Source organism: Mobula birostris, chromosome 22, assembly GCF_030028105.1.
Source record: "Mobula birostris isolate sMobBir1 chromosome 22, sMobBir1.hap1, whole genome shotgun sequence".
NCBI classification, from domain to species: Eukaryota; Metazoa; Chordata; class Chondrichthyes; order Myliobatiformes; family Myliobatidae; genus Mobula; species Mobula birostris.
This window is the reverse complement of record NC_092391.1, coordinates 13,807,900-13,832,102: the sequence shown is the minus strand read 5'-3', so window position 1 is coordinate 13,832,102 and position 24,203 is coordinate 13,807,900. Positions and strand designations below refer to the sequence as shown.

The window sequence follows — 24,203 nt, the reverse complement described above, 5'->3', positions numbered from 1 at the left end:
GAGAGCATGTCCTGGGTGGTGCAGGTCCTTGGTGATGGATGCGGTTTGCCTGCGACAATGCTGCTTTCGTATTGATATGCTCGGTGGTGGGGAGGGCTTTACCTGCGATGGACTGGCTCATCCTTTAAAAGGCTTTACTTTCAGGATCTCTCTGTTCCTGCACCCAGTTGAAAATGACTATCTGAGTTCATTATATTAAAAGATTGTTATAACTTGACTCGCATAGTGTCTGTGAAAAGGAACAATTAAATCAAAGATTGAGGCCTATCGAAGATTCCATTTTCCACCCATCACTTACTCTAACTTTCTCTATTGAATACTAATTTTCTCCCTTCCCTGAGTAAGGAGATAACTGACTAGAAACATTTAACTGTTTCTTTCCTCTGCTGCTGAACCTGCTAGATGTTTCTCACATTTTGTTTTAATTTCAGCTTTGTAGCGTCTGCAGCCTTTTTGATTTTTATTTATTGTTTAGTTCATGCTGCCCTAGTTCATTCTTTACTCTTCGTAAAGGTTCGACCTGTAGTGCGTCTGTCTCCTTCACCAGTCTGTCATTCCTAAAGTTTGTTCGTTGGTCACAACAAGTCTGTTTACTATATTACCTGCAAATCTTAATATAAAATGTTCAGCCCATTAATAAATGTCAAATATTATGTATGCGTTACATTTTCTTTTAATTCTGAAAATATTGCTATCAAAAATGAAAGATGTGTTGAATGGTTAATTTTTTTAAACTCTGGTCTTTTGTACTGAACTTCCTCTATCCACTGGTCTGTTTCCTGATTTCCGGGAGTAATCTATTGTCTGTTTTAGTGGCTGTAAACAGTCTTCAGAGATGTTCTTTTTAAGATGTGTACTTCGTCTAATTTTACTTGTAGTTTTGTAATTTGTTTCTCCCCCCCCCACTATAATAGTGATATAATCTAACAATAATATTGATGCTGTGCGGAATTGGATACGTTTACTTCTGGGTTGTGCAGTCTGTAGTTGTATGCAGCTGAAAAGCAGCAAGGATGGATTGGTTTCGTAGTGAGTACAAATATTCCAAAATATTTTACTTGTTATAGAATAATGTATAAGACTATTAAGTAATTAGCATAAAATGTAAGCTGGATAAACTTGACAAATACTTCTAGGAGAATTAATTGTCATTGAGCCTGTAGTATATATTATCCCCACGGAACGGGCAGGTGATGTTGCCAATCGAATATGTTAAACATGCTTGACAGTAGTTGCCTCAAGGCATTTTGTGAATCCCTAGGCAGATTGGATGAGATTCATTTGTGGAATAATGTTCACTGAAAGAGTAGCTTTATAGACAAAGGGAGGGAGATGGACATAAAGGCAGAGCAGATTCTTGAACGTAGAAGAAAGTGATTTGAAAATGTGCTTATCCCTCAATAAATTTTTCTTTAATTCCCTTGGGTGATCTGTTGCTTGTCAGATGCAATTGTCGTGATACGTATCTGTAAACTAAACTTGTTTCCCCCCCCCCCCCCCCTCCAAACAGTGGGACAGGATCTAACCTCATTTTTGTTTTTCCCTGAACTGGTGTATTTCTCATGAGCTAGTCCCAATAGTAAATTCTCAGTATTGAAATGAGTGGGAAGACTTAACTAAAACACCTGTTCTTGTAGTTGGGATGTTGACATCCAGCTGCTGTACAATAGTGAATGGACTGCTGATAATGTAGCAGAGTTGCTTTAATACTGTCTAAAGTAACCAATGAGGGGCATTTTTCAGTACAATGTGGTAGAAAATCAAATGGTTAGTTATGACTGTGAAACCTCTGCACAAATTAGCAATAGTTCATAGTTGTGTTTTGAGCAAAGTATGCTATCTTGATGATGTCCACACTTCAGTTTGTTTTGGCTAGCAAAAATACTTAAGAGTTAGTTACTTAAGGCTGCATGGTCAAAAGAAAATGTAACAAAATATTCCGTTGTTGAAACCTCAGTAAAAACATGGGAACAGTGATCAATTTCAATGGTGCTGTTGGTGGTTGTGGTATATATTTTATGATTCCTCTTCTGCAATATTCCTATATAATGATATTATGAAGCTGGGCCAAATAAGAAAAATTTAGTGTTCATTGAGTCGTAGACTACCCAGTTAGAATGAGGTGCTGTTGATCTTGAATCTGGGTTGCTGGCACTACGTTAATCACTATGCTACCTTGCCACCCATATTCTTACATTTATCTATTAATGAAAATGTATAATTATTGTCAGCTTCAGTACTTTGATATTACAGAGCAAGTAATACATGGATGTGGGTAATAGTGACCTGTTGATGTTGAGGTGAACTGGTTCTGTTTTTTCGGGTTATCTGTTCGCTTTCTATCCTTACAAAGTCTAAGGAAGATGCTAGATATGGAATTTTGCAAAAGCTATTATTTTTAATACTAATTTTACTTGTCAGAGCAAGTGAAGACAAATAACCTGTGAAATAGTGCATGAATTTAATTTGGCTGCGAAGTATAATAAGGATGGGTTTATTGCTGAAATTGTCTTCTGGACAATTTAGAAGAAAAAATGTGCTGATTACTCTATCATCACATCCTCAAAATTGTTTTGTAAGTAGCTGGGATCTCATTCAGCAAATGTGAACTTTGACTTCTGAGATTGAATAATAAGGAAAATGTCATTTCTACTTGTGTAAAACTGCCCAGATCATGATATATAATTATCGTATCTCTTAATTGGTTGTGGAAATGGAATGAAGTGTGTTGGAATAGGCACTTGACTGAAGTTTGTTATGACTTTTTGTTGACTAGAATATTGTCATTATTTGTAAACGTGTGCGTTTTTTGTGAGTTAAATTAAGTTCAAAGCTATTCCTGTAATACTACTTCTGTGAGTGTTGACCCAAGACAATAATAATGATGTCCTGAAATTTATATTTAAACTACTGTATGCTTTTTTATCCTGTGGAAGGAAGCAGTGAATCATTCCAAAGAATATAACATGGGAATCAATTTTACTTTTGCCAAATGGTTAGCCACAGTTGTCAGTAGAAATGTTAAATCTTGGAGAAGTTACAATTTTTGTTTTGTAAGTTGCAGTTTAAATTTTCACAGCCACTGTTTAAGTACTAATAAGTGTATTATTGAGTTTGCTGCAGATTTGTTATATCTACTGTTTCTCAAATGTTCATTTTTCTGGGCTACAAAATGAATCTGCTAGGTTTTTGCCATTTTATTTGAAGTCTGAAAACTCAGTAGCATGATTGGAAGTTTGACAGCATCTGGTGCACATATGGTGTTAACATGAAAAATTTAAGTTTTTATTTGTTTTGGGTGTAAATTAAATGTGGATTGTGGAATTCTGTTGATTTTGTGAATACACTTAATCAACCAGAATGTGGCCACAATTAATACAAGGTTGTTTTTACAATGAGGTTATTGTGTCTGTAGAAATTAGAACAGTACAGCACAGTAGAGATATTTTTCTTAATATCTAAGACTATCTTAACTATCACCCATTGACACTCATCACCACAATAGGTCTACAGTGGATGCAGTCTCACTGGCCCTCCATTCGGCCTTGGATCACCTGGACAATAGCAATACAGGTTCCCCCCCACCCGCCATCCGAAGGTAGAGCATTCCTATGAAACGGTTCGTAAGTCGAAATGTCATAAAGCGAAGAAGCAATTACCATTTATTTATATGGGAAAAATTTGTGAGCGTTCGCAGACCCAAAAATAACCTACCAAATCATGCCAAATAACACATAAAACCTAAAATAACAGTAACATATGGTAAAAGCAGGAATGATATGATAAATACACAGCCTATATAAAATAGAAATACTTTTCCACAATCATTACTGAACTGTTCTCTGAAGCGAAAATCTCACGCAAGCGCTCTCGGCAGAAAATCTCACGCAAGTGCCGTTGGCAGAAACACTCTCTCCAGTAACCTTCAAGCTATGAAGCTGTCAAATCATACCAAATAACACGTAAAAATACACAGCTGATATAAAATAGAAATAATGTATGTACAGTGTAGTATCACTTACCGGAATTGGGAAAGTGCGGAGCACACTGAACACAGTGTGTTAGACTGAGTTGTCGCAGATTGGCTGGTGCAGTGGCCCCCACTCTCCGGGCCACCAACTGATACCGGTCCGCAAAGCATGCAGGAATGCAGCGGTAGCTGGGAGGCACACAGCACATCTTTAAGAAAAAAGCCAAAATAAACATGCTAATTAATTAGGTGCCGCCCGACACATAATTGTTGGCCCAGATCATTGCCGATTGCATCGCCTCTGATCTGGGCCGACAATTACGTGTCCGGCGACACCTAATTAATTAGCATGTTTATTTCGGATTTTTTCTTAAAGATGTGCTGTGTGCCTCCCAGCTACTGCTGCATTCTCTGTGAGTCGGTATCTGTCCGTAGCCCGGGGGTTGGGGTGGTGGGACACTGGGGTGTCGTCTGTTTCCATTAGGGCAGGCAGCTCATCTCCTCCTATGACTGCCCGCTTCAATGTCAAAGCTTGAGGTTCGTTGTCTGCTGTGGCTGATGTGGAAGGCTTGGTTGACTGCTGAACCTCGTGCATTTTTCTATCATACAGTTCCTTATAAGCACTCAAACCTTCCATCCTGCAAATATGCCCTAAACCGACGTACCCTTTCAAAATTAAAGTCGTACTTTATCATTGCAGTGAAAATCTCATACAGTTGCTTCACGTTCAGTTCTGGACAACTTCACTTTTGGTCCGTTTGCTACTGCGTTCAGTTTCAATTGTTATCCTTTCCTCTTCCAATTGCATCAGCTCTTCATCTATCAGTTCTTGGTCATGGGATGCCAAAACCTCTTCAACATCATCTTCATCAGCTTCCACAAGCCAAACTCACGTTGTCCTTACTTCGTTCACCACGATCGAAACGCTTAATTATGTCTAGTTTTACACTAAGTGTAACACCCTTACGAGCTCTTTTAGGCTTTTCCGACACCTTAGAACTCATCTTGCAAACAGCTGGTCACAGGCACGTGTTTAAGTAATGCCGGCGAGAATACAGTTCCGAATCCGGGGGAGAGCGGCTGCTCAGGGTGCGCGCTGCCATTTTTTGCACACTGATTTTTTATCGCACGCTGATTTTTTTCATAACAGTGAAAACACCTTCTGAAAGTGAAAACAGGGTACCAATGTAGGTCTTTCGTAACAGTGAGGTTTCGTAAAGCGAACGTTGGAAAAGCGGGGGACACCTGTACCTACATCAGGCTGCTGTTTATTGACTGCACTTTAGCAATCAACACAATCATATCCTCAATTCTAATCAAAAAGCTCCAAAACCCATTCCTCTATACCTCCCTCTGCAACTGGATCCTTGACTTCCTCGCCAAAGGACTGCAGTCAGTGTAGGTTGGAAATAAGATCTCCTGCTTGCTGACAATCATAACTGATGCACCTAAAGGATCCTTGCTTAGCCCATTACTCCACTGTCCCTACACTCGTGACTGCGTGGCTAGGCCCAGCTCAAACGGCATCTGTAAATTTGTCGATGACACAACTATTGTTAGCATAATTTCACATGGTGACGAGGAGCCGTACAGGAGCAAGGTGGATCAGCTGGTTGAATGTGTCGCAGCAACAACCTTGCACTCAACATCAGTTAAGTCCAAGGAATTGACTATGGACTTCAGGAAAGGCAAGTCCAGAGAACACACACCAATTGTCATCAAGGGACCAGCAGTTTCAAGTTCCTGGGTGTCAACATCTGAGGATCTATCCTCGGCCCAACATATTGATGTAATTACAAAGAAGGCATGACAGTGGCTGTATTTCATTAAGAGTTTGAGGAGAATTGGTATGTTGTCAAAGACACTCTCAAATTTCTACAGACGTACTGTGGAGAGCATTCTAACCAGTTGCATCACTGTCTGATATGGAAGGTCCAATGCATAGAATTGGAAAATACTGTGGAAAGTTGTAAACTCATCCAGCTCCATCACAGGCACTACCCAGACAGCATCCAGGACACCTTTAAAAGGCAACGCTCCCAAAAGATGGCATCCATCATTAAGGATGATCACCCAGGAAATGCTCTGTTCTCATTGTTACCATCAAGGAGGAGGTATAAGAGCCTGAAGACACATATTCTACATTTCAGGAACACCACCTTCCCCTCTGCCATCAGAAGTCTGAATGGACAATGGACCCATAAACATTTTCTCAGTGTTGTTTTACACGTTTATTTTTTGTATACACGTTATGGTTTTATTATAATGTATTGCTTTGTACTGCTGCAGCAAAACAACAAATTTCACTACATATGCTGGTGATATTAAATCTGATTCTAATAGTATATTAGAACTACCCTTACGCAGGATGATTTGAAGTTTTTCTGATCGTGCTACATTATATGCAAAAATTTGATGTAATATTAGCAAAATGGCAGAGTTTCCTGCTACGCACTTACCCTTGGTGTTTCCTGTGCACACTTTGTGAAATTACTTCAAATTGATAGAGGTTAAGAGTGTTGCTGGGAAGGCCAGCATTTACTGCCCATCTATAATTGTTATTGAAGCTGATGAGCCATCTTGAGTTACTGTAGCCCATATGGGGATTGTTCCCTATGATGCTGCTGGTAGAGTCTTAACGGGTTTTGATTTAGCACCAGTGATATATTTATCCTTTTGATGTGAACTATAAATTATTTTGATGACATTCTTGTGAAAGAATTTCTGTAAAACTTCTGCAGCAGAAATTTAAATACGGAGGGTTAGAGATCAATGCACATAAAGATGTGCTGGAAGTCAAGGCCCAGAATTAAAGGGAGACTGATTTCAATATGATAAAACAAGCAAAAAGTCTTGGAACACCAACTTGCGTTAGGTACGTATCTGACCAGTGGTAATCATTCAAAAGTGAAAGAGTCAAAAGTTCAGGGCCATTACCCTTCTGCAAAGGAGAAAGTGAGAGCAATAGATGGGAGATTCAGAGGGAATTAGAGAAACAATGTTCTATTTTCAGACAGAGGATGGTTGGAATCTGGAATGCATTGCTGGAGGCAGATACACTTTCAACACTCCATCTAGATGAGCATTTCAATTGCCAAAGCATACAAGGCAATGGGCTGAGTGGAGGGAAATGCTCATGACCTCCTCTTGTGTCACAATAAGGGGCAACGTCCAACACATGTCTGGGTAGTCTCAAGTCTGATGGGATGAATATCAATTTCTCTCCCCCTCCCCTCTTCGAGCACCTCCGCACCATCCACTACAAGTGGGACTTCCTGGTGGCCAAACATGTTAATTCTGATTCCCATTCCCATTCCGATTGTGTCTATTCATGGCCTCCTCTTGTGCCAAGATGAGGCCTCACCCAGGAGCAACACCTTGTATTCTGTCTGGGTAGCCTTCAACCTAATGGCATGAATATTGATGTCTCCTTCTGGTGACCAAATATGTTTCCCGCCCCCCCCCCGCCCCAACCCTATTTCACTCCCCCCCCAACCCTATTTCACTTCCCCCAAACCCTATTTCCCACTCTGACCTTTTACTACTTCTTTCCTAAATATTACTACTGTACCCCGGTGCTCCTCGTCCTTCCCTTTCAACTATTGTCCACTCTCCTCTTCTATCAGATTGGGGTGGAGTGTGTGTGTATGTGTGGTCTAGATCGGTACTTTGATAGTTGGCATGAACATGACAGGCTGAAGTGCATGTTTTTTTGCTTTGACTGCATCAAATAATGTTTTAGAAAGGAGTAGTTTACCAGAGTAAAAACAATATTTAAAAAAAAGCCACAAACTTGTTAGGACTAATTCTACAATATCTGGAAGTTTGCTTGATTACCGAGCTTGGCAAAATGTTTGTAGATGTTTTGGTTCCAATCGAGAAGCCATTGTCATCAGATGTAGGCTCCTCAGATTGTTGGCTTATATACTCTTCCAGGGTCTGTATGGATATTGATTAGACATCGTGATCTGGTTGGCCGGTTCAAAACGCTGATGGCTTCTTGGTTAGAGCCGAAGCATCTGCAAACACTTTGCCAAGCTCGGTGATCAACGAAACTTGCAAATAGCCAATCCGAGCTACTGATAATTCCGTAATATTTCTTCAACATGTATTTCACTCAATATATTGGAAACATTGAAATTTATCCTTGGCTTTATCTGCATTTATGCACAAACCATGCATGCAGTAGACCTTCCCACTGTTCTGCAGTTTGTTGGAATTTTAGGGGAGGGGGAAAGAATAGATGAAGTGAATGGGATTACAATCTTAATAGTTAGTAGAAAAAGACTGCATTGCGAATTGAGTGTAAATAATTGTGCAGAGAAGAGTGGAAGAACAGTGAGGATAACTAGACGAAGACTGAGGGCAGTGACAATGACTGGGCAGGAAGGAGAAGTTGAGAGGCAAGGGATATATATGGTGACAAAGGTGTTCAGCCAATCTGTGTTAGCAGTAAAAGATTCAGGGTGATGTGGGAGATGTAATGAATGTCATCACCTAAGACTCATCAGTTTCTTACTATGGTGAAAAGAAATGGTAACCTTCTTAAAGGAAAGATTAATTTCTTTCCTTTAGCAATCCTGTTAGGCTTTTCTCATAATGTATGGAAATAGCAACTCTCCAGTTAAACAAAGGCAACTGCAGTTGATACTTTTGTCCAGTGTAAATTATTTAAGTATAATTAAAAGTATATCAAAATCAAACCTAGCATAAGGTACTCCTTTTAGCATTACCTTTTCCAGTTTCATGTTTTATTCTATACCTAAATTTGAAGAATAACTTTAATAACCAAAAACTGAAACCAAGTACCTGTATGCTTTAAGCGGCACCCAATTAGTCAGCAATGCAAAACTGCAATTACTAAGTAGTTTTATGTGCACTTTGACACCTGGTTTAGTTGGGGGGAGATTGCACTAAGTAATCTAACTAGGCAAATAGTAGTGGTCTGGCTACCTATTGACTAATGAGCCTGCACGTGATGAGCTTTGAGTTTATTCTTTGCTTGGTGCACCCTAAATATCCCACAAAATTTTATTGTACTAATTAATTTCAAGCTTGAGTAACTTCCATTTTCTTTTGTCATCTCTTGGGAGCATAGAAAGAAGAAGCCAGCTGTCAGCAGATTAGTAATCATTTATAGACCTGTTATGAAGACTACAGGCATTGCTTTGACGTTTAAGTAGATGGTGCCAAGTTAACACATCAATGGAATGGATAAGAATTCTTAAATATTGAGTGCACTAAATTAGCTTATGAGTAAAATTATCCATGTGGAGCTGCCTGGCTGTTTATACTTGACTGTCTTTTGAATTTGGCACAGAAGTTAAAGTAGTTCTGGCAATCCTGCCTTTTTCCACAGTGAACAGATGGTCGTGCATTGTAACTACAGAACAGCATAGGACACTGGTAATATTTTATTATATTTGGCTTTTTATAAAGCATGATAGCATTTCTTTGGAATAGTCCCTTAAAAAGTTAAATGCTACCTTGGCGCTTCAGGAAGCAAGTAACTTGTATTTTTTTTAGAGAAGTTGAAAACTCTGATTGCAGGCTGGAAACCTCTCATTCTGTCTTTTTAACCCTGACCCTTGCACTGTGCACAAGTTTTAATTTACACTGTCTGCAGCTTTTGCTTCCTTGACATTTTGGAATAGAGTAGTTGGTCAGTTGTGTTAAAGTTTATTATTCTGAATGTTTTTAGAAACAATATTAGATGTGTGAATAGCTTTCATTGGTGTTTTGTAAACATTTGCTCTGCATTAAAAATATTCAAATTCACTATTTTTTTAATATTTGTAATTCAATATTTGTTTTTTAATGGAGTAACTAACTGGGAGTTCTGCTGGAATGATGGTTATTTATACTTTTGTTTACCCTGCCTGCTGGAACAGCTGTTACCCGGGGGAAAAAATAACTATCATTTGAAATTGCTCTCCTGTATGTCCTAATGGATAGTGAGAATGTCTTTGTCTTTGTAGGTGTCTGGTGATCTGGGAATGGCTATTACTCATTTTTCGTTTGCTAAGAGCACATGGAGCAGGGTGACTAAAGGGTATAACGTACAAGAGCAGAATTGGTGCCTGGAACCTTACCAGTGTAAAAGATCCACTCCGTCTCCATATGTTTGACCGTTTCCCAGCAGTTGTACTGTTTTTGTTTGTATTGCATTGACATTGCAAAGAGTAAGGGTTTCAAGTTGTATACTGTATACATTCTCTGATATTAAATTGAACTATTGAACCCATCAATAACAACCCATATAAATAGTTTGGCATCAAGCAGAATTGGGTGAATTTTGTTTCTGTGCTCCATTTGGAGTTTGATCTGTAGGATAAATGATGTAGCAGTAAATGTCTTATTTCAACTCGTGCAGTGTACAACAGCTAGTCCTCTGTGCACTGAGTTCAAAGGAAAGCCTGCTGAATTTTTGTGTACATTCCAGATTTCCTTTTTGTACCGAATAGGCAGCAGGTCCTGATGAATTAGTAATAGAACAAATTATTGCCCTTGAAGATTATGGAATTGAAACACTTACTGATTTAATCAATGACATTTATGAGTCTGGAATAATACCAGAAGAGATGAAAAAATCAATATTTGTCACTCTTCCTAAGAAAGCTGGAACAATAGAATGTGAATTACATAGGACCATAAGTTTAATGAGTCATATCACCAGGATACTTATAAGAATTTTGATGACAAGAGCTGAAAGTAACATACAAGCTGAAATAGGCAAAGAACAATGTGGTTTTGTGAAAGACAAAGGTACAAGATATGCAATATTGATGTTAAGGATACTATCAGAATGAGCTATTCAGGTGCCAAAAGATTTGTTTGTTTGTTTTATCAACTACACAAAAGCATTTGATAAAGTGAAGCACAATATGTTGTTTGAAATATTACAGAAAACTCTAGATCTAGATTTGAAAGACCTCCGGCTAATCAGAAATCTGTACTGGGAACAAACTGCTGCTGTAAGAATAGATGGAGAAGTGAGTCAGTTTACGAAAATCAAGAGAGGCTTTAGACAAGGGTGTGTTTTCTCCCCGATGATTTATGTAATGTGTACAGTGAAACAATATTACAAAAAATAAGAGACATCTTGGGAATCAAAGTTGGCAGTGAAAACATCAATAATTTCAGATGATACTGTTAATTGCAAGTATGGAGGAAGAACTACAGAACTTAATTGATATAATTGTTGAAGAAAGTGCAAAAATGGGTCATCTATCAATTGCAGAAAGACAGAATGTATGGTGATATCCAAAAAGAAGGAGAATCCTATCTACAGGCTGAGAATAAATGGGGAAGACATAAAACAAGTAAAGAACTTTTGCTACTTAGGAAGCTGGGTGACATCAGATGGCAGGTGCGACTTGGATATCAAAAGAAGAATGGGGATGGCAAAAGACACCTTTACGAGAATGAAGAGTATACTGACCAATACTAAACTAGGCATGACAACCCACTTCTGAGTACTGAAATATTACATTTATTCAGTTATGTTATATGGCTCAGAATGTTGGACAATATCCAGTAACATGAGGAAACAAATTGTAGCAGCAAAGATGTGGTTTTTGAGGAGGATGCAAAGAATATCATGGATGAAACAAATATCTAACAAGGATGTCATGAACAGAGCAAACACAAAAAGAGAAATAATGTATGAGATCATGAAAAGGCAATGTAACTTCATTGGTCATGTGATTAGGAAAGAGGAGTTAGATTGCACGGTAATTATGGGAAAGATTGAAGGGAAGAAAGTAAGAGGAAGACAAAGACAAATGATGATGGAGACAGCAGCCAGAGAATTGGAAATGAATACCAATGAATTGATCCACTTGACCTGAAACAGGAGTGTGTGTTTTATGGCAGTCAAAGCTCAAACTGGTCATAGCACCTGAAGATGATGATGATGATGATGATGACTGAATAGATACCAGTGGATTTTTTTCTTTCCTTTGGCTTGATTTCATTTTATCCACTGGTAACTGACCCTTCAGGCTTCTCATTCAATTTGAAATCTCATGTTATTGGCATCATTGTTCTTGAATTGTAGGCAGTCATTTGTGGGTTATGGATGGGCGTGGCAAAGTTGGCCCTCCGATATTTTGTCACCCTAATTAGGTAATGGTCCCATGCGTCCACTGTTCAAGTCCTGGCATCATCCTTGTAAGTCTCTTCTGCAGTTTTTCCAGTTCAATAACATCTTTCCTGCAGCAGGGTGATTAAAACTGAACGTAGTGCCTCCAGTGGTGGCCTCAGCAGTGTCCCATGCATAATCTCCCAACCTTATCCCCAATGCCTGACTTGTGCTAAAAGGTACCTTCACCACCCTACTCATCTGGGAACCAGATACTTCATCTGTTTTGCAACACTCCCCAGAGTATTGTTCACTGTGAAGGCGCTACCTGGATTTGACTCTCCAAAATGAAACACCTTGCACTTCTGAATTAAATTCCATTTGCCTTTCCTTGGCCTACTTGATCAAGATCCCCCTGTAAGTTTTGATATCCAATTTCAATGTTCACAGTACCATCTATTTTTGAGTCATTTGCAAACTTACTAACCATTACATATTACTATTTAACTATTTATGGTTTTATTACTATTTATGGTGCAACTGTAATGAAAGTCAATTTCCCCTGGGATCAATAAAGTATGACTATGACATTCCTTTTATATTCTTATCCAAATCATTAATATGGATGAGAAATAACAATGAGCTTAGCACCAACTGCTGAGGTACACCATGAGTCACTGGCTTCCGGTCACATCATGTAAGACAATAATAATAAAACTGATACTAATAGTAGCTTATGTTCATTAAGCTAGGTGGTCTGCTAATCATCCACAGTATCCTGATTCTTTGCAAATACAGTCAATATTGTATCTGTAAAACAATATGAATTCTGTCTTTTTACCCTGTAAAAGGTTTCTTTAGTTTAAACAAAAGAGGCTGTGTTAATAATTTTCTAACAATGGGTTGTAATTATTTGTGTACACATTCTCTGACACTTTAAGTTTATTTTTATACTTGTGCAGATACAATTCCTCAAAATATATTAACATTTTGCATCTTTTACAGATTTAATAGTACTGTTACATCATGTATATATTCCAAATCTTTAGCTAGGCTTTTTTTAAATACCCCTGGTTTGATCTGAATTAGAATCTTAAGTGTTATACAGTATGGAAGCGGGTTGGTTTTTGAGAAATCAAGCGCCTATTCTATTTTCTCCACATTTCCAATTATGAGCCCAGATTCTAATGTTCATTCAAATACCAGAAAATTTACAGTGGGAGGACACTGGATGAAACCCAAGTGGTTAGAAAGCATAGATCTCACACATAGCACCAGAGGTTGGGATTGAACCTGGAATGTTGGAGCTGTTAGGTGACAACTCTACCTGTTGTCCCACTGTGCCTCCAGTTCTTCTATGTGCTTGCTTGATCAGTACACCTGACGCCTAAAGGTCCTGATGGTGCCAGAAGCAGTTACATTGGAAGAGATGAAAGCAAAACTTATTTTGTGGGCAATTTCCCTTTCTTTCTCCTCTTCGCCAGCACACTAACCCATTTTCCTCCCATTTCTATTTCATAATAAGACCATAAGCCATGGGATGAGAATTAGGCCATTTGACCCATGGAGTCTCCTCTGCCATTTCATCATGGCTGATCCATTTCTCTTTTATTCTCTTGCTGCCTTCCTGTAATCTTTCATGTCCTGACTGATCAAGAAGCTATCAACTTTTACCTTAAATACATCCTATGAACTGGCCTTCACAGCTGCCTATGGCGAATAATTTCACAGAATTACCATTCTCTGGCTAAACAAATTGTTCCTCATCACCATTCTGAAGGGACATCCTTGTACTTTGAGGTTGTGCCCTCTGGTCCTGGACTTGCCTCACTGTAGGAAACCTCCTTTCCACCTCCACTCTATCTAGGCCTTTCAAAATTCGATAGGTTTCAGTGAGATTACACCCCCCCCCCACCCCAACATTATTCTCAGTTCCAGTGAGTACAGGCCCAATCTTTTTTGTCTACTTTATTGATAGTTTCCATTTAACTTGTGCGCCAAATCTGTATCTAAAGTTCTTCCTCCATAAATCTCCACACAGCTTGATGCTCACACTTGGATTGACATGCTAAGTCTTTTGAGTGTTCTGCTTATTTTTTTGCAGGTTCCAGTGTCTGCAGTCTTTGGTTTCCAACATGTCCTTTCTGTGAAATCATAACCTGTGATGATGATCTTTCTCTGTTTCCTGGTGACTAATAATGTATAAACACATGAGATCTTAAGCACAAGCACACCTGCCTGTGCTGGTGATGCCTCCCTCCCAGATGCGTTGAATAACTTCTACGCTCATTTTGAGTCGGGAAATGACGTGGCAGCGAGGAAGACCACCCCTCCTCCAAACAACCAGGTGCTGTGTCTTACTGTGGCTGATGTGAGGAGAACCCTGTGCAGGGTCAACCCACGGAAGGCTGCTGGACCAGACAATATTCCTGGCAGAGTGCTTAGAGGATGTGCAGACCAGCTAGCTGAGATTCTCACTGACATCTTCAACATCTCCCTGAGCAGCGCCGTCGTTCCTACATGCTTCAAGGCCGTCACCATCATCCCTGTAACGAAGAAGTCTTCAGTGTCCTGCCTCAATGACTACCGTCCTGTCGTACTCACATCCATCATCATGAAGTGTTTCGAAAGGCTCGTCATGTGGCACATCAAGACCCTGCTGCCCCCCTCACTGGACCCCTTGTAGTTCATGTACCATCCCAAGCGTTCAACAGACAACACCATTGCCATCACCCTCCACCTGGCCCGAACTCACCTAGACAAAAAAAGACACGTACGTTGGAATGCTGTTCATAGACTTCAGTTCAGCATTCAACACAATCATTCCTCGGAAACTGATTGGAAAGCTGAGCCTACTGGGCCTGAACACCTCCCTCTGCAACTGGATCCTAGACTTCCTGACTGGGAGACCTCAGTCAGTCCGGATCAGAAGCAGCATCTCTAACACCATCACACTGAGTACAGGGGCCCCCCAGGGCTGTGTGCTCAGCCCACTGCTGTTCACTCTGCTGACCCATGACTGTACTGCAACACGCAGCTTGAACCACATCATCAAGTTCGCCAGTGATACGACTGTGGTGAGTCTCATCAGCAAGACGATGAGTCAGCATACAGAGAGGAGGTGCAGTGGCTAACGGACTGGTGCAGAGCCAACAACCTGTCTCTGAATGTGAACAAAACAAAAGAGATGGTTGTTGACTTCAAGAGGACATGGAGAGACCTCTTCTCTACTGAACATTGACGGCTCCTCCGTAGAGATCGTTAAGAGCACTAGATTTCTTGGTGTTCACCAGGCGGAGAATCTCACCTGGTCCCTCAACACCAGCTCCATAGCAAAGAAAGCCCAGCAGCATCTCTATTTTCTGCGAAAGCTGAGAAAAGTCCATCACCCACCTCCCCCATCCTCTCCACATTCCACAGAGGTTGTATTGAGAGCATCCTGAGCAGCTGCATCACTGCCTGGTTCGGAAATTGCACGATCTCGGATCGCAAGACCCTGCAGCGGATAGTGAGGTCAGCTGAGAAGATCATCGGGGTCTCTCTTCCCATCATTACAGACATTTACACCACACGCTGCATCCATAAAGCAAACATCATTATGAAGAACCCCCACGCACCCCTCATACAAACTCTTCTCCCTCCTGCCAGGCAAAAGGCACCAAAGTATTCGGGCTCTCACGACCAGACTATGTGACAGTTTCTTCCCCCAAGCCATCAGGTTCCTCAATACCCAGAGCCTGGACTGACACCAACCTACTGCCCTCTACTGTGCCTATTGTCTTGTTTATTATTTATTGTAATGCCTGCACTGTTTTGTGCACTTTCTGCAGTCCTGGGTAGGTCTGTAGTCTAGTGTAGTTTTATGTTGTTTTACATAGTTCAGTGTAGTTTTTGTATTGTTCATGTAGCACCATGGTCCTGAAAAATGTTGTCTCGTTCTTACTGTGTACTGTACCAGCAGTTATGGTCGAAATGACAATAAAAAGTGACTTGACTTGATCTTGCAGGTGCTGGAGATGCAGAGTAACACACACAAAATGCTGGCAAAACTCAGTGGTCAGACAGCATCTATGGATAGGAATAAAGAATTGGTGTTTCTGACTGAAATCCTTCATCAGAACATTATTGGTTATCCATAACTAATAATGGATAATTTATCTTGATGTGTCTCGCTCTCTGTAACTTTGGCTTTCAGTACAATAGGATTCAACCCTTCATATTGTTTTCTCAGTAAAACTGAGGGTGATCTGTGTCACTACTTATTGCAGATATTTGCTGTAGTTCTCCCAGGAAAAAGTAGTAGCTTTAAATAAAAAAAAAAATAAATCCCCCCCCCAAAAAAAAAACTTTGGAACTTTGTAAGGTCAGTTTTCTCATGAAACTATATATTTTTTTCATTTTGGAGACTTCCTTGTAATGTTGGAAATGTGTTTTGTTTTTCAGATGTACGAGGTCCACCCACACATAGAATGTCTTGTGGAAGATCACATTATGAGTGTGCAATATGGAACACCAAATTTTGTATTGTCACAGATGGTCAGTTGCTGTTGCTGGATAAAGAAGAGGTATGTAAAAGCTTATGTTATGATATATTACGAGGTTGATTGGTGGTTTCTGGGTCTCATTCTGTGGAAGTGAGGGTATCTGATCTGGCAGATGCAGGCACATTAGCAATAATGCCATAATACTCAAGGGCACTAATTAATCCAAACTGTTTCAAATTGGAACCAGCTCAGTTTTCTCCATTGTTTTATTGGTGTCTTAAATTAATACATCCTTTCTTCCTGAAGAAAAAAAATGTGCTTTTAAAATGTTGCATGTTTCTGGGCAAAACTCAAGTAACCAGGAAACATCAAAAATACTAATGATTTCCCTTTGTGTGCAAAGGCATTAATCCTGGCTTCTTTTGGGACTGATTGTAGATTGCATAGTGGGTATGTAATCCTGCTATGTTGAAGTTTACTGACTATCATTTACGAAAGCTGATTGTTGTAAGGAATGCAAGTTATTTCTGTACTTGGTATAAAAGTTTAAAATGCTATAACTTTTGCAATTTGTATAAATGACTTAGATGAAGGCACCCAAGGCGTAATTGCTCAATTTGCTGATGACCCAGATAAGGAGAAAGGGAAAGGGAAAGCAGGTTGCCCCCAGCACATCCTCTGGTGTGATGCTTTGCTAATGCAAACGACTCTTTGCTGTCTGCTTTAATGTACACATGATAAATAATGAATTGTGAATCTGATAGGGAGCTACAAAGGGAAGTAAGTTAAAGATTGGACAAAAATCTGCAAGATGAAAGTCTCAAGTAAATATGAGAGGGAAGGGAAAAGCAAATGAAATTTTCAATAGAGCAGAAGATTCTTAGTAGGCGTAATTGCAAAAGTGTACTGAATTTTCTACTCTTGGGAAAATTGTTATAGTTAGCAGAATTGAATAGAAATGTAGGGAATTATTGAACATTGGTGTGAACATCGGTTTCAGTGACTATTATGTTTGTGTGTTATCTCCTGTAAGTTTGAGGATGTTGACTATCCGGTGTCAATATATCCATCTATGCTTTAGACCAGCGGTCCGCAACCACTAGTACGTGGACCGGTACCGGACTGCAAAGCATGTGCTACCGGGCCACGAGGAAACAATGAGTCAGCTGCACCTTTCCTCATTCCCTGTCACGCACTGTTGAACTTGAATAGGGTTGCCAACTGTCCCGTATTTGCCGGGACATCCTGTATATTGGGCTAAATTGGTTTGTCCCATACGGGACCGCCCGTGTCCCGTATTTTCCCTGCTAAGGTAGAGCATTCCTATGAAACTTTTCGCGCCGAAATGGCGTAAAGCGAAGAAGCAATTACCATTAATTTATATGGGAAAATTTTTCGAGTGTTCCCAGACCCAAAAAATAACCTACCAAATCATACCAAATAACACATAAAACCTAAGATAACACTAACATATACTAAAAGCAGGAATGATATGATAAGTACACAGCCTACATAAAGTAGAAATAATGTACGTAGAGTATAGTTGAGAAGATTAAGCCAAAACCGATTTGAGTGAAAAAAAATTGGCACGTATGCGCATGCGCACGTCACATATGCGCACACAGGTGCCCGCGCAAGGCTTCATGGTCATGGTAGTCTTTCTCGGGGTAATCACAAGTGTCCCATATTTGACTGCTACTTTTGTCCCTTACTTGGGAGTGAGAAAATTGGCAACCCTACCTGAACCCCCTCCCGTCAGCCAGTCTGCAAGAATATTGTCAATATTAAACCGGTCCGTGGTGCGAGAAAGGTTGGGGACCCCTGCTTTCGACAGTATTGCAAGAATATTTTGTGCACCAGCAGTCAGGGAGAGGGCCAACTTTAGTTGCTATGTGGAATGTTAAAGAGTGCCATTGATGGAGTTTAAATATTTTGGACTTGGGTATCGCTGTGGGTTCTTGATTTCTTTTCCTTGGATGGAAAAGAACATTTGGATAAAAATATTTTTATTCATGGCCCAGCCTGCAAATCAATTGTGTGTATGTAGGGACTAACCTCAAGGGTCTTGTGCTGGTCATTCTGGTATTAGACTGGTATTTTCCCATTTGAGCAGTTGTCTTCTGCCTTCTAGCAAGTATATAGAAGGATATTTACTTCTGCTGGGAAATAATGGAGACATATTTCCAACTGTTTATTTAAATAATAAAATAGTGTGCATTTTTAGATAGTTGCAGTTAAACAAATTGATGTAACCATGCGTGGGTTAGCAATACAAAAAAGTAAAATGTTTGTTGCACTTCTGAATTGATAACATGATAAACCTGAATAGAAGGTAAAAGCAGGAGGTAGTTTGTTCAGTTACTCAGTGGCACCATTGTAGATACCTATTATTTCCGATCTTGCTCCCATATGCTCAAAAAATCTCAGCCTTACTGTGTAATATATTCAATTGACTGAACATCCAGTGCTATCTAGCAGAGATTTTTCATTGTCAGTGCAAATTATCATCTCTAGATAGCAGAGACTGCCCATCAGTCTCTCCAGCCAAAGCAAGTAGATTATTTGAGTATTTCAATCTCAACATCACAATCTACTGAACTGCAGGTTGTATGATCCCATTATGTACAATCTCTACTCCTAGAACAATCCCCTCATCTTTTGAATCTAAGCTGCATTCCTTCAAAGCCAAGTACATTTTCCCCTGGGAGCAGAGAACACTACAGCTGGAGTGTTGTGTGCAGTGCTAAATCCTGCAGGGCTAATGTTCAACTTTCTTGTCCTTCTAACAAATGCGGATGTATCATTTAAGGTCACTGCTTACTATATGTTAAATTTCTGCAAATGTTAATGGTATGCTAAAAAACTGATATATTAACCAATTTCTTAAATGTTTTCTTTGTGAGGCTGTTAAGTATGGCTTTAGCCCTACTTGCAGCTCTCTGTCCACTCCGAATGTGGCCTGAGCCAAAACCAGACAGTTCACAGTCTTAGTAGTGATTGGCATGGAGCTACGTTTTTGGACCATGCCCATTCAGTGGTAATACCTGGTTTCTAAGACTGTTCCAATCCTCAGCTTTTAAAAATCTGAAGCAATGACTTCAAACTGTACTAATGGTAGTGAAGATGATTGAACTGGGAGTAGCAAGCCCATGGAGAGATTTGCAAGTCGAACTTTTTTGGGAGAAAAAGAGAATAAAATAATATTAAATGTAATTTAAGTCAATGAGCATAAGGGTGGTAAGAGAATGGATGGTGTACAGGTGAATGTTACTGGTGTTACTGGTGTTTGACCATGGAGTGTAAAACCTTGTGTGTCAATATATACACACACACACACACACACACACACACACAAAACACGAAGCTGGACTAGGCCACCACGTCAAAGTTGTGTCTGCTTTCCATTTAATATGATCTTGACTGATCTATACTGGCCTCTATTCCTCTGTGCAAGTTCTCCATAACTGTACTTGATCTCTGAATTTTTAAAAATCTGCATTTTATATTCATCGAGTGATCAGACCACCACACTTGGGGGTGGATTGGGGCAGGGAGTACTAATTTCACTGCTTTACTTAAAACCTTCTAGTTTATTCCCTGCAGGTCATTAGTATGCAAAGTAAACTAACTGAAGGCTAAGAACTGATCCCTCAGGTATTCCATGAGTTCCAGTCCTTCAGTCTGTAGCCATTTATTCATTGTTTTCTGTGGAAGACGGTTTTTTAAAAATCCATGCTAATATGCTTCCTCCAATACCTTGGAGTCTTAATTTATACTCCAGCCTCTTATGTGGCACAAGGTCAAATGCCTTCTAGAAATCTAAATAAACTACATCTGCAGCTTCACCTCTAATGAACTTGCCCTGTCACATACACAAACTTGGCAAGCATGATTTGCCTTTCATTAAATGATAGAAAATACAAAACTACAGTACAATGCATGCCCTTCAGCCCAGAATGCTGTGCCAAACATGTACTTACTTTAGAAATTATCTAGGGTTACCCATAGCCCTCTATTTTTCTAAGGTCCATGTATCTATCCAGGAGTCTCTTAAAAGACCCTATCATATCCACCTCCACCACCGTCGCCGGCAGTCCATTCCATGCACTCACCACTCTCTACATTTTTTTAAAAAAAACAACAAACAAACTTACCCCTGACATCTCCTCTGTACCTACTTCCAAGCACTTTAAAACTGTGCCCTCTCGTGATAGCTATTTCAGCCCTGGGAAAAAGCCTCTGACTATCCACATGATCAATGCCTCTCATTGATGTTGACTAGGTTTAGTTATATTCTTTTCCCAAGTGGTAAGTTGCATTCTCCTTTGATTATTGACTCTAATATTTTGCCAATCATGGTTGCTAATTGGCATACAGTTCCTTATCTTTTGCCTTTCGCTGTTGAACAATGGTGTCACATTAGCTGTTTTCCAATCTCCAGGTGAACGTAATGAGCTTTGAACATTTTCAACGAATGGTTTCAGTCTCTGGAGCCACTTTGTTTAAAACCCTTGGGCCAAAGGATCCCAACAATTTGTCTGGTTTTAGCCCTGGGAGATTCTTTAATTTATCTCTTGTGTTTGGGATTTATTTAATAAGCTCCTCTTTATTATTTGAAATTAGGTATACTTGCAGAGTAAAGATTCCATGGTGTTGGCACATGGTCAAGTGGTTAAGGCGTCGGTCTAGTGATCTGAAGGTTGACAGTTCGAGCCTCAGCTGAGGCAGCGTGTTGTGTCCTTGAGCAAGGCACTTAACCACACATTGCTCTGTGACGACACGGTGCCAAGCTGTATCGGCCCTAGAACCCTTCCCTTGGACAACATTGGTGGCTTGGAGAGGGGAGACTTGCAGTATGGGCCACTGTTGGTCTTCCATACAACCTCGCCCAGGCCTGCACCCTGGAAACCTTACAAGGTGTAAGTCCGTGGTCTCACAAGACTAACAGATGCCTATAAAAAGGATTCCATGGTAAAGACTAATGCAAACAAAAACACTTAACATGTTTGTTTACTGTTATTAATTCATCAGTTTCATTCTCTGTACCTACCTTAGCTGCTGCCTTCCTGTTTATATATCAATAGAATCTATTTCGGTTTACTTTGATAATACATTTTCTAACAATCAATTTTCTACCTCTGAGTTTTAATCTTTTGCCATTGGCTCCTAAAACATCTGGGTTGCTGATAACCCATACTGTTTTATATGCCCTTTTCAATTTAACGTTTATCCTTGACCTCCTCTCTTAATCAGATCATTTATTTCTCAAGGAATCCCCTTTTCTAATAGAGTGAAGTCCTTGCTGTTTGAATATCTGACACTGTATTGATTGACTCTTATTTTCCCAGTTCACCTTAAGCAACTCAACCATTATAATTGATTGAGTTGGAAATGGTTGTTTCATTCCTCTGGTGTTTGCCCTTGAACTGCATTTGGCATTCAGTCATATTATGGTTTCTACCTTTTGGGAGATCTTTAACCACAAAATCTCTTGTGCATCCTTTCTGATGTCTCCTGGCCAAATCTAAAACTCTGTCATGGGCATGTACCTTAATATAATATTCTAAGAGGCGAACTCTGCTGCACTTCACCAATGATACCCTTACCAGTTCAGTTTCATTTAATCAATGTGCAGGTTGAATTGCCTATGATGGTCAGGCTCTTGTGTGTTGGAGTAGTCAGACCTAGAGGTAACAAAGATGTAGGAAAATGGGAATATTCATATCATCTCCAAGACTGTGGTCAGAATTTCATCCTGGTGTTAAATATGAAGTGGCGACTAGGTATTTAAGTTCTTCGACTGTTAACTCCCATTGGAGCATAGGCCATCGATGACCTCCTGTCTCCATCGTTTCACAGAGTCGATGTATGATTGGAATTTATCAATGTTTCTGTATTCCATTCTATCCACTGTACGGGTATTGGCCTGTACAGCTTCACCAGAACTGTTTACCCATTTCCACCCCTCACAATGGGAATATAGGGTTGGAATTTGAGAGGCAATTTAAGTTCGTGGGTATGGAAAGAAAATAAATAATGGAATTGAAAATACAAGTTTATAAAATGAACAATAACCTTAGCATTTAGTGTCACTTGCAAATCTATGTGAAATTTGACACTTTGGAGGAAAAATTGTTTTCTGAAGTATTCCATGGTCCTTGGCATTTTATCCACAGTTGCTCCAAAATGAGCCTATAACTAAAATATGAAGGGATCAAGTCTGATACATAAAGGTTTTGTTTTTGCAAAACGTGGAAGCTAACTCTTGAGTATCCATGTCTAATGTGATGCATTTGGTTTTGAGCTTCTCTTTAATTGCAAACTTTTGGATTTCATGCATTTGTGATTAAAATGTGTTAGATTTTTGATATAATCCAATGTAAGTCAGATGAAAATTCTATGAAAATTTAATGAACATAATTGATGAAGATATTCCAACGAAGATGTTGATGGGCATTCATTTTCTTCTGGATTTGAAAAACCCTGGATTGTATTTTTCCCCCGCCCAGATTCATCCATTGTTGCTGCAAGAACGGCGAGCAGAGTCATGTCGGGCAAGACTGCTACGCAGAACTGTTAGTGTTCCTTCTGAGGGTCAGTTTCCTGAGTACCAACCTGATCCGTCAGTGGAGCATGGTGAGTTGTAGCCAATCTAAACAGTGCCTTCATGTATTACCTGTTTAATTGAAATAACTGATCTTTCAATTTTAATTTTGCTATTTTCAGGTATTTCAATGTAGATTAAGTAATTGCAGTGAAGGGAAATTTCAGTTTGTCATTGCAATTTGATTTTAGTCATGTAAATATTGTAATCTTTAATGATTGGTCATTTGATAAATCTATATGCATATAAATAGAGGCTGGAATAATCTATGAAGGATGGAAGGGCACAAAATATTTAACCCTAGCAAATTTTAACTGATGGATCAAATTCTGTATCATACACCACTTGTAATAGTAAAATGTTAAAATTGTTGTTTACATAATTGTTAAAGCAACCTTTGGTAATGTAAAATTAATTTGGGTAGTATTCTTCAAAATGCAGAATGAAAAAGTAACATTTTCTTCTGTTTTTCACCAACCTATTCTTGGTTAAATTAATACATTGCAGTTTGGTTCAGAGCAGTGCACTGTTTTAACCTTGGATTGTCTACAATAAAAAAAATCTTAATTGCTGAACTATAATTATTTATAAAGCACAATTATAATCTTGAGCATCACCTTGCTTTTGGCTTGAACCTGCTACTTTTTGTGATCGGTTGCAATCATGTTTAGGATTATTGTTTTTTTTCCTTCAGAAATATTCACTTGCACAATTCAAATTATTTTTCAGCTGCTGATCGTTTGCATGTCCATATTTAAAATGACAACATATGACATTATTCATTATTACATTGATATTGGCAAGACAAAGAGGACTCTGCATTGAAGCAGCAGTTAAAATGTATCATGGGTTATTAACTTCCCCAATCCCATTTCTGTAATTGTTTATATACTCTTTGTATTTGGCATGATAAGATTGACAGCTTGCAGCCTTGATGATGATTTCCTAGCCACTACAATAATAGTGGATCTGTTGTGTGGAAGACAAGGCATTAAAAAAAGTAGCTCAAAATTGGCAATGGTAGCAATCTGAAGAAAGTTCTTCATTTTCTTTCTTTGTTGG

At 39.3% G+C, this 24,203-nt stretch overlaps 1 protein-coding gene across 3 annotated transcripts in view; it reads left to right on the top strand.

The window, feature by feature from the left end:
* Positions 1-24,203, top strand: part of LOC140186135 (disabled homolog 2-interacting protein-like) — a 606,748-nt gene that overhangs the window by 45,287 nt on the left and 537,258 nt on the right. For all 3 annotated transcript variants that reach the window (XM_072240039.1, XM_072240040.1, XM_072240038.1), the window contains exons 2-3: positions 16,497-16,618; positions 23,047-23,173. In XM_072240039.1, the coding sequence (XP_072096140.1) occupies positions 16,523-16,618; positions 23,047-23,173 (223 nt within the window). In that variant the 5' untranslated portion in view covers positions 16,497-16,522. The remainder of the gene's footprint in view (positions 1-16,496; positions 16,619-23,046; positions 23,174-24,203) is intronic.